General features: G+C 39.4%; 1 protein-coding gene across 1 annotated transcript in view; it reads right to left on the reverse strand.

The window, feature by feature from the left end:
- Positions 1 to 823, reverse strand: part of Fmo-1 (Flavin-containing monooxygenase 1) — a 401,881-nt gene extending 401,058 nt beyond the window's left edge. Inside the window, exon 1 of the mRNA XM_067139395.2 lies at positions 534 to 823. Within this exon, the coding sequence (XP_066995496.2) occupies positions 534 to 724 (191 nt within the window). The 5' untranslated portion in view covers positions 725 to 823. The remainder of the gene's footprint in view (positions 1 to 533) is intronic.
- Positions 824 to 12,326: the final 11,503 nt, after the last annotated feature.

Here is a 12,326-nt window from a genome sequence, read left to right on the forward strand (position 1 = left end):
AAAGTATGAACCTCCAGGACACTGCCCTTGAGGCGGTAGAGGTAAGATCTCTCACTGAGTTCGAGGGAAAAACCGACCCTGGAGGGTAAACAGATTAGGAAAGAAAGAAAGGAAGAAAGAAAGAAAGAAAGAAAGAAAGAAAGAACTTCAGATAAGGAACACTATCAACGCTGGAAACATTACTACCCAACGTTTTCTAAACAACTGAAACAGGTGATAAATTATGAGACTCAGACTCAATGCGCTGTTTCATTTTGGTTGCGAAATTGTTCGTTCTTTTATACAATACGATACTTTATAGCTCAAAATTTCGGATTACGATAGATTTCAGGTAAACAACTCAACTAGGATCTAAATATAACACAAGAAGCACTAGAGTGCACCCTTAATGTTTTTAAAATTGATTTTGATTATTTTCCTGCTCGGTCTTGAATTAATATTTCGTTTTGCATGGCGACGAAATTGTCTTATTAGAAAGTATTTCAATTTATGAGGCTGCAATGCTATACATGGAAGATATTATAAGAACCTACCTGAGATTTTTGTACATGCTGGTGTGCACTGGATATCCAAATTCATCTAGGCCAATCATATCCGTGTAGACCCAAGTGCCACCAACAACAGCAGCCTGCTCGAAGACGATACATGTGTGACCTTCAGTATCGGTGATCTGTCTTGCTGAAGCTAGACCTGCAGCCCCGGCACCTATTACTGCCACATGCATGCTGCACACTTTCTGTTCCGACCGACTGGGAGAGTTGCCAGATGCAAGAGAAGGGAACTAGGGAGAGCCTACGCACCAGGGTACGAGGGAACGCACTGGAGCTCGTGGACTCACGAGAAATTTAGAGACAGCTTATCATTCTGACCTTCGCGGGTTATCTTGGTCTCCCTCAAGTGATGTTCCGAGACCTATTATGTAAGAAACAATAAGGAAGTTATACTGTATGACCTCAAATACATAGTCTTATATTCATGAACAGCTACTCAATAATTACGTATCTATCTTAGATGAAATACATTCATGAAGCAATACTGCAGAAATATGCATACTGGTGAAATTATGCCAAATATAAAATACAATGGTAAATATGGAAAAATAATGTTGTTAATTGTACGTCAAGCTCCCGTCGGGTGCTGCGGTGTAGGGGGCAACGCGTCCGCCTGTCTCCCGGCGGCCCCGGGTTCGATTCCCGGCTGGGTCAGGGGTTTTTATTTGCAAATGATTAATATCCCTGGCATGGGGACTGGGTTTTTGTGTCGTTCTTACGGTTCCTTTCCTCACATTGAACACTCTACACTTCCTCCATTCCAATTACACGCAGGTTCATATAATATGGTGCAAGTAGGGGTAAAATATCTCTATAGGTTGACGCCCCGAACAAATAGCATTTTAAAACAACGTCAGTCTCGTTGGCTGAATGGTCAGTGTAGTGAGCTTCAGTTCGGAGGGCTCCTCGTACGATTCCGACCGGGTCGGCAATTTTAACTCTGTATTGTTAATTTCTATGTCCCGGAGATTGGAATTTTGTGCTCGTCTCAATTCACATCTTCAACTGCACCCAACACATCACATCACACTAGTAACCACCACAGAAATACGCAACAGCGATTACATCTCTTCACGTACAGTTGGTGTCAGGAAGGGCATTCGACCGTAAAATTGTGTCAAATCCACACATGTACCTAGCCTAACAGATTGGGAAAAGGCCACTAAGAATGTTATTTATTTTACATCCTAATAACTAGGCTTGCGGTTTATCGCGACGTTGAGGTACCGTAATTTTGTCCCACAGAAGTTCTTTTATGTACCAAGCAAGTGGCTGTGCGGTTTTGGGTCACGTAGCTATGAGGTTGCATTCGGGTGATAGTTGGTTTGAACCCCACTGTCGGTAGTCCTGAAGACGAATTTCCGTGGTTTACCATTTTCACAGCAGGCAAATCCTGGGGCTGTACCTTAATTAAGGCCACCGCCACTTCCTTCCCACTCCTAGGCCTTTCCTATCCCATCGTCGCCATAAGACCTATCTGTGTCGGTGCGACGTAAAGCCCCTAGCAAAAAAAGTATTACAAGTAACTGTTATGGAGAGTCGAGCTATTCATCTGAGAAAGAGGAGCAATACACCAAGTTCCTCTGTAGTTTGTCTTTTTCTCAAGGAATAAAACTAATATACTTCTTCCTAATTGTTGTTACGTTTATGTTATTGTTTATATCTGTGATATACCAACCTTAAAGTGGAAATGGAAACGAAATTTATTTCAGCAAAGTATATAAACCAAATTGCTGGGGAAGGGGTTTAACATTATTTAATGCCAGGAATGCATAGGATACCCATGGATTGTATTCTGCCACGGCGACTCTTCGGTTGGAAATTTTAATCAAGGTGTAAGGACAGCTAAAGTGGAGAATTCTTAGTTATTATCATGGACATTTTGTGAGTGAGCTCGCAGACCAAATATCCGCAGGTAGCCCTGTTTTCAGGGCACGCCGACAGCACAGGAAATAAAGTTGATTCCGGATATCCAATTCATGAGATAACTGACTTGAATATAATAAAAATGATTGCTGGTACAACATTTGGAAATTATAACAGGAGGGTATTCGACATGAAGAGATAAACACTACTTTAGAAATGTAAATGTTAGTTGAAGTAATGCGTAAGAATCGACTTCGTTGGCAGATTTTACTGTAGATAATACAAGGTGCATATAAAAAGTTCTGTAAATGATACCATGACAAACAGAACAGAAATTATAAACAACATACCTTTATTATTTTTCTATGTACTCTCCCTTGTTCACAATACACTTTTCGCAACGGGTATTCAGCTGCTGGAAACTGGTAAGGAAAGCATCTTTTGGAATCGACCGAAGTACTAATGTCACTCGTCCTCGCATGTCCGGTATATGAGCACAATACGGGGATTTCAGAATTCCCTTGAGGCGGGGAAACTAGAAGGAAGTCTGCTGGCGCGAGGTCCGGGGGTTGTGGTTGGGATGTACTGTGTATATTCAAGACATGGCTCATCATCAAGAGTTCCCTGTCCATGCCGAAAGCGTTTGAACCAAGTCATAAATACATTTTCTGGTTACGGCTCATGCTTCGTACACTTGCACCAACATCGCATCCGTCTCCGCCACCGTTTTCCCCTATCTGTAACGAAATTTGATTCCATGCGCTGCTCCGTTGCACTATGACACGAGTCTTCACACTCAATAAGTTCGACTGGCCTCAGCAGACTAATCTGCTTCAGCGCAGTGTGATCAACGATAAGGGGCACTTCTCGAGATGTCTTTCTATTCACATGTGAATGTCTGCAGTGACACCACATACTTCCATTGTGGCATCGGTCCATTTAGCGTACGTTTTTACACACGCCCCGTACGAGATGACGAGCGAAAAAGGGCCAGACGCCGGTTATACGCTCTCCTGTAGTTAATAATTTCGAGGTAAGAGTCTGGAAGGCAAAACAGGTCACGAGACAAGCTCTGAATACAGAATTACGGATGGACTTGGTTAATTGGTTATTTAGCGATGTTTGTGAGCTGATCACAGTGCATAATATGTATGTACAGTATGTAGTATGTATTCTTACGCTTACGTTAATTCTAGACTCTGAACCGCATAACCATTGGCTACCAGCTTGGCAACCCTCGAATAGTTGATAGAAAGGAACGTGACTGTAACGGGTAATCTCATTTTATCAAATGTCAATTGGGAAGATAATGCGAACGACAGGAAGCATGACCAACAAATAGCAAATAGGTTAATCTGGAAATGACATCTGATTCGGAAAGTGATGGAACCAACTAGAGGGAAGAATATTCTGTTCGTGTTGCTGGTAAAACCAGATGAGCTCTATAGAGAAACTAAAGAAATACCCGGTAGATGGCAATAGTGATCACGAAGTTTTTTGTCGTAGTTAAAAATAAATGTGATAGAAAGGAAGTTTGTAAAATTAGGATTATTGGGGAGTACCATATGTCTGATTAGACATTCATGAGGGAATTTTTAAAAGTAATTGTGATGGGTGAAAACGGTAAACAAGAATGTAAACAAACTGTGAGAGGGGTTTTAGCAATTGTTGAGGAATGTGAATGCAGGTATGTACGTTTAAATGTGTTGAGGAATGGCAAAGACCCGCTATAACAGAACAGAGACGTAAAGAGACTAATAATGAGATGCAGGTTGGAAGGAAATACCGTTAGAAATGGTTGTGAAGTAAGGAGAAATTGAAGGAACTTGCCAGGAAATTGAATCTAGCGACCGAGCAAGTGGCTGTGCGGGTTGGTTTACGTAGATATCAGCTTGCATTCGGGAGATTAATGGATTTGAACATCACTGCCGGCAGCCCTGAAGATGGTTGTCCGTGGTTTCCAATCTTCAAACTAGGCAAATGCTGATGCTGTACCTTAATTAAGGCCACGGTTGATTCATTCCCACGCATATCCCTTTCTTTTCACATCGTCGCCATAAGGCCTACCTGTGACGGTGCAACGTAAAGTAGATTGAAAGGAAATTGAATCCAGCTAAGGATATTATTGTGGCAATCACAAATAACTCTTATACAAATTTTGGTGAAAAATGGACGGGTATATAGGTTCCAAGAAGAACATTCCTGAAATTACTATTGAAGAAGGGTAGTGTGTATGGGGAGATCTACAGAAGGTAGACGTATTCAGTCAGCAGTTTGTATTGTTGGTTACAAGGATAATATCCACATAGAAGAGGTTACTGATACTAACGAAGTATTTACGTTTACCTGTGATCAACAGAGATCTCTACAATAAGATACAAAAGTTGAAAACTGGAAAAGCAGCTAGAATTGATAAGATTTCTGGGGATATACTAAGGACGATTCTTTAGGATATAGTGCCATATCTGTAGAACGTGTTTGATTACTGTTTGCACGAAGGAGCTATACCAAATGCATGGAGAGTTGCTATAATAGCCTCTGTGTATAAAGAAATGGGTGATAAAAAAATTACAGTCAGTTTGACATGTGTTGCATGTAAGCTTTGGGAAAGCATTATTTCTGATTATATTAGACATATTTGAGAAACTAAAAGCAAGTTATATACGAGGCAATTCAAGTTTATGAAAGGATATTCAACTGAGGGTCACTTAACCTGTAGAATTTCAGCAAGATATTGCAGATATCTTAAATTCAGGAGGTCAAATGGACTGTACGGAGATAAGGCACTTGATAGGGTAGAATATGGGGGACTACTGACAAAAGTGAGTTCGGTTGGATTAGATAAAAGAGTGGCTGAATGGGTGGCTATATTTATAGGAAACAGAACTCAGAAAATTAGGGTAGGTGAAGTATTACCGGAACCAGTAATAATTAAGAGGGGAATTCCTCAAGGCAGTATTATTAGACCCTTTTATATTTTCTGTACATAAGTAATGTGAGTAAAGAACTGGATCCAGAAAGGCATTTTGTGGATTACGTTGTTCTGTATAGATTAATAAAAAAGTAACATGCTTGTGAGCAACACCAAAAAGATCCCGACATTGTTGTGAGATGGATAGCAGTGTTAAAAGTCAGGTTGTGAATTTCTCTAATAGAAAAAGTCTACAGAGTTTTAATTACTGCGTTGATGGGGTGATGTTCCTTATGGGGATCACTGTAGGTATCTAGGTGTTAATATAAGGAAAGATTTTCATGGGGGTAATCACATCAACAGGATTGTAAATACAGGGTACAGATCTCTGCACATGGTTATGAGGGTATTTAGCGGTTATAGTAAGGACGTAAAGGAGAGGGCATGTAAGTCTCCGGTAAGAGCTCAACTAGAGTATGGTTCTAGTGTAGGTAACCCTAACCAGGATTACTTGATTCGCGAACTAAAGAATAATACGAAGAAAAGCAGTTCGATTTGTTCTGGGTGATTCCGACAAAGGAGTAGCGTTACGAAAATTTTACAAAGTTTGAGTTGGGGAGACTTTGGAGTATGAAGACGGACTGCTTGACTAAGTGGTATGTTCCGAGCTGTCAGTGGAGAGATGGCGTGTAATGACATTAGTAGACGAATAAATTTGAATGATGTTTTTAAAAGTAGGAATGATCACAATATGAAGATAAAGGCGGGATTCAAGAGCACAAATTTGGGCAAATATTCTTTTATGGAAACAGGAGTTGTGAACTGGAATAATATACCAACGGAGATGTTCAATAAATTTACAAATTGTTTGCAGTTATTTAAGAAAGGGCTAGGTAAACAAAATACAGAGAACCTGCCACCTGGGCGACTGCCCTAAATGCAGAACGGTGTTGATTGATGATTAATTGCTCTCAAATTACTTACTTTGGTTTCAAAATTTCCCTTGAGCTTGGTAAGCAGACTACGATTTCGCTACACATGTAAGCCGACCTTAGTGGAGCAGTGGGTCAGTCATTCGTCCCGGCTGAGGAGTATGGCAACACCTCCGTGTGGGATATTTTTCCGACACCCTGGAGACGTAAAATGTAATAATAATAATAATAATAATAATAATAATAATAATAATAATAATAATAATAATAATAATAATAATAAATTATTATAAAGCCGTTTCCTGCAACATTTTCCTGTTTACTTGTTAACAAATTGCAAAGGATTATTTTTCTGGACACAGTTGCTAACATTCTGAACAAATAATTTGCTAGGAGGGAAGAATAATGCCACTGATACACTTACCCCTCATATGAATAAACATAAATCTAGAAAACGATTCATAAGCCACTTTTCAAACCTTTCTGAATTTCGTGTTACATGCATTTTTTATGAATATAGCAATTACTAGTTTTTTACGAGTTTTTACATCACACAAACACAGATAGGTCTTACGGCGACGATGGGATAATTAGCATTATTAATTAATAATTAATTAAATGCAGTTTTAATTATAAAAATTCCAATATAACTTAATAGTTGCAAAACACTGTGTGCCAACAATAGAACCGCATTCATTATATAGTCTTCCTAGGAAAGGGAATTATATAAGGAGTTATAAAATAAGCCGCCTCATTAAGTCATTCTCTATAATGAGTATCCCTTGTCCAAAAGAAATATTAGTGTGAAAATATAATTACATTCTTTGCACAGTTCAGCACCACTCCCGCTAACGAGCGACTGAAACGAGTTCGAAAAGCTGTCATTATCGACAATGATGGAATTTTAACAGTAGTAACAGTTCCGTTTAAAAAATTACTCTATTCTGTTTCGGTTTGTGGAAAACTACTGCTTTGTGGTTAACACTAGTATATGAAATGCTGGAATGTATATATTGTTACAAATAACATACTGAAAGGAACATACTGTACGATAATACATTGAGGTACTCAATACCTATGGTAGAGAAGTATTATTCATACCCAGGACTTCCATGTAAGCTCGACGCATTATTATTGATTTAATATACGAAACGGCTAAAGCAACAGCGTAATGTTGCAGAAGTTGTCAAATTTTGTGGTGGCTGGAACTAACCAGGAACTGAATTTACTGAATCGCTGGGCGAGGTTCTGTCTTTGCTCAGGATACAAATGGCTCTAGCGCGGAAACATATAATGTAGTGAAATGCATAGGAATAGAATGGCCTGATTTTATATACGACACACTTGGATACCTTGCTTATGTTTGGAGTGTGTCATCGCCATGATTGTCAAGCAACTACACTTAGTGCACAGAATTATCTAGAAAATATGGCAACTCATGTGACAATTCGTCTATTGAGACCGAGCGAGTTGGTTGTGCGGTTAGGGTCGCGCAGCTGTGAGCTTGCATTCAGAAGATAGTTGGTTCGAACCTCTGTAAAGCATACAGAGTCCTGGGATTCATCCGCAGATCTCTACTGGGAGCCAGGAAGAAAGACGTTCAGACAGCCTATCTGTCATTAGTACGGCCAATACTGTTGTACGGGCTTCCTTCCTGGCACCCTACTACAGTGGAGAACATGACGAAACTAGAGAGAGTTCAACGCCGAGCAGAACGACTAATTACTCAACACGGTCATTTAAATCCAGCCAGGTCACTGCCCTCCATAACATCCCTCTGTAAACAAATAGATATTACTTTCCTGAGAAAATCCCTCGCAGGTAACATTCATATAAACCCTTTCAACCGCTTACAGCTGAACTATCGTTCCGCTCAAAGAGGTCGAGGTGTGTCCCTTTTCCCTCCATTTGCAAGAACAGCATCATATCAAAGTGGCTTCTTTAGTCGTTCTGCTCGGTTGTGGAATGAACTCCCACCGCAGATAAAAGAACTACCTGCAGAAAATTTCTGTAAAGACGTAAAACGGATGTATATATAACGAAACCCTCTGTACAAAACATAATTTATCTACTGTGAGAATGTTCAGTATGAGTGGGAGGATGGATGAAAGTTATGGGGTCCCGAGTGATTGAGACGGTAAATGTGTATGAGTGAGCCGGCCTAGCTAAAATATATGTGGGGTTTCTAGAGAGAGAGACTCTGTGTGTGTGTGTGTGTGTGTGTGTGTGTGTGTGTGTGTGTGTCGTCATGACTTGTATGTTGTACAGGTCTTGTGAGTATTATTGTATGTAAATATGCCTATGTAAATATTTTAACTGTATATAAGAACATCATGTAGAATGTAATTGTATATTTGTATATTATAATTTTAAGTGGTGATGGAGGCATTTTTGTGTATATGGGGCTATGCCCTTTCTCCATTCACCATCCCTAAATTGTAACTACAATTAGTGGAAAATAAATAATAATAATAATAATAATAATGTCGTCAGCCCGTATTATCCGCGATTTCCCATTTTCACGCCAGTCAATTTCCGGTCTTCTACCTTACTTAACGCCACGGACACTTCCTATCCACTCCTAGCCTTTTCCTATCCCATCGTCGCCCTAACACCTCTATATGTCGATGCAACGTAAAGCAAATCATCGTCTATTGAGGACAGGGCAACGGGACCCGGATTAATTGAATATAGTAGGAGAAACTATTAACTCAGAAACTCATACAAAAACTAGAGGTATGCAGAGATGTTGCACGCACGTAGTGTATAGGTCATTTTTAACTGCATAGAATCATTGAACATAATCTGCCTTGGAACACGTTCAAACAGCTCAAAACCGAGCTCCTGTAACCGGATGACCAAGCCCGTCACGATTATTTCTATGAATGAAGCGATGAACCAAGTGAGTAGCTCACACCTGAGTATATAAATTGTATCGTCGTTAGGCCTAGAAATACCGCCATGTGATAATATTTCAGGTTAGAACCCTGACCACAAATGTTCTGTCATCTAAGTTTCAGTATTGCACGAACTATATCACTGCATTTTTTTCTTTCTAAGTGTCGCACATAGAGTCTCTAGTTATTTAACCACATTACACCCATTGGCATTTTTATGGAGCTATTTGCGCGATCACTTTTTTTAAACATTGCTCTCAAACAGGGCTGACCTTGTGCGTAATCTTCATGCAGCCAGAGCAACTATCACACCGGTAATATTAACAAGAGTGCCAGATGGCATAATGGGAAGAGGGGGCTAATTTGAACATTTGTTGTAATGAAATGTCCATATTCATTCGTATTGTGAATGTTCTTTCCTTTTTTTAATCCCACCGTCAGTTCGCAGCCCCGAAGATGGTTTTCGGTGGTTTCCGTTTTCACTCCTGGAAAATGCTGGGGCTGTACCTTAATCAGGTCCACGGATGCTTCCTTCCTACTCCTAACCTTTCCTATCCCGTCATCGCCACAAGACCTATCTGTGTCGGTGTGACGTAAAGCAAAACAGCATCAGTTCAATCAAGTTAAAATAAAGCCTCCTACGGCCTCAGTTTAACAGTTAATATCACAATCCTTCTTGTATCAGCTTCCAGGCCTTTTGTATACGTCCTTTGTAATAATAATAATAATAATAATAATAATAATAATAATAATAATAATAATAATAATAATTTTAAATGGTAGTCGTAGCATTACCCCGACACTTCTTCTTCTTCTTTTCTTTATCTGTTTACCCTCCAGGGTCGGTTTTCCCCTCGAACTCAGCGAGGGATCCCACCTCTACCGCCTCAAGGGCAGTGTCCTGGAGCTTCAAATTCTTGGTCGGGGGATACAACTGAGGAGAATGACCAGTACCTCGCCAGGCGGCCTCACCTGCTATGCTGAACAGGGGCCTTGCGGGGGATGGGAAGATTGGAAGGGATAGACAAGGAAGAGGGAAAGAAGCGGCCGTGGCCTTAAGTTAGGTACCATCCTGGCATTTGCCTGGAAGGGAAGTGGGCAAACCACGGAAGACCACTTCTAGGATGGCTGAGGTGGGAATCGAACCCACCTCTACTCACTTGACCTCCTGAGGCTGAGTGGACCCCGTTGCAGCCCTCGCACCACTGTTCAAATTTCGTGGGAGAGCCGGGAATCGAACCCGGGCCTCCGGGGGTGGCAGCTAATCACACTAACCACTACACCACAGAAGCGGACAAATATACTTGTTCAGTTGTAATACTTTACGCGTCCTTGGGGATTTTAAACGCGTTATGTTATTTCCACTGTTTCTGGGGCTTGGTTTTTGTGTTCGTCTTCAAATCCATCTTCACGTAACACATCACGCTATGAATCACTACAGAAACTCCCAATAGTGAATACATCCCTTTCCATTTGGTTGGAGTCAGGAAAGGCATCAGGCTGAAAAAGTGGGCTAATTCCATACAAAGTGCCGGTCCCAGGTAGTTGGGAACAGATCTGGTGGAGAAGAAGAAGAAGAAGACCTTGTAAAAGGTTATTTCGGTTGGCGCAGAATTATCTACACATAGAAGTGATAATAAAGACGCGAAGGAATAGTTTCATGAAATCGACTGTTGGTGCCCTCTTCTGAATGATGCAAGAAACAAATCCAGAGAAAACGGAAACCATCAGCTACGTTTAGACTGAAGGAAATTGTATTGATCAGATTTATATCAACACGATTTTAAGTATTTATCGGTAATATACTGTAATATTTGCGCTAATTTTATGTCAAGAATAAAAACTGGCAGACATTTCTTTCCGTTCTTCCAAATTTCCTTTAATTTTCGTCAGTATAATACAAGAATGATGAATGAATAGGTCCGATTTTCTTAAAAAGCGAGAAAGCAAAATTCTTTTACATTAGTTAGATACAAGCTTTCTAATTCCTACTGTTCCAAATTTGTTTACGACTTATTTTCAACTATTATCTTGTGCCTAAGTTATAAATTGGGGAGAAATATGGATTTGTTACAAGTTGATGTCATGTAAACTATTACACGTTAAATGATCTCCAAATATTACAATAGCTATTTTTGTGTAGTGCCTACTTCTCTGTGATCAGTTCAGTGTTTCTGTGAGTGTAAAACCCTTGCGATAATATGGTTCTTGTTTGTATATGTGATTTGAGGTGCTGATCGACGAAACGGGACTTGGCAAGTGAAGTAATTATTATCACATTTTATGTGTTTTACTGCGAATAACCATAGGAGTTCTTAAGTTTCAGTTGGAAATTCAATTATATTTCAATTATAGGAATTAGCCTATTTTTCACATTCTTATATATTACATGTACCATATGGAATTATAGTTTATGATTAAACTAAATGAATTCGTTTAACGCGAGGAATGTACTATATAAAGAGTGTCAACAAATATCAATATATAAAAGCACTATGTTGTTATAGGTAATATTGTGTGATTGGAGTTAAATTAATGTGACATCTTCAAAATCTGAATATTTTTCTGAATTGATGTTATGAGATCAAAATTCATTCAAAAAACTTTTAATCAAAATTGAGATATCTGTAAAAATGAATACTTCGCTATCTCCGTAATCCGCGGAGTTAATGAGCCATTAACTTACAGTATTTTATTTTAAACAACGGTTTTTATGTATTGTGTTTGAAAACTATATTAGCCCCCAGCGATAAGTTTACAACCCCATGGAATCCACGCACTTAAGGATTATAGTTCTCAGCTAGCCCTGTGCTTTAAGAAGGCTTGCCGCTCAGTGAGAGAGAAAGTTACATGGCGTGGCACACGCCCAGATCTCGCTTTTACCGTCTGGTTGCAGGTGGAGAAAATAGCGAAACTGGTGAGAGTGATTCTGAAGGTTGCAACTCTGAGTTGTGAAACAAGTTGCAAAATCAGAAGGTGCAAATAATGCAGTTGTAATTATTATTATTATTATTATTATTATTATTATTATTATTATTATTATTATTATTATTATTATTATTATTATTATTATTATTATTATTCCGGGGATTCTGTGGAAGGCAGAGGTGTAAGAATGTGCGGGAATTAATGGGTGGATAGAGAAAAGATCAAATTTTAATTTTAAATT

The sequence above is a fragment of the Anabrus simplex genome, chromosome 2 (assembly GCF_040414725.1).
Source record: "Anabrus simplex isolate iqAnaSimp1 chromosome 2, ASM4041472v1, whole genome shotgun sequence".
NCBI lineage: Eukaryota > Metazoa > Arthropoda > Insecta > Orthoptera > Tettigoniidae > Anabrus > Anabrus simplex.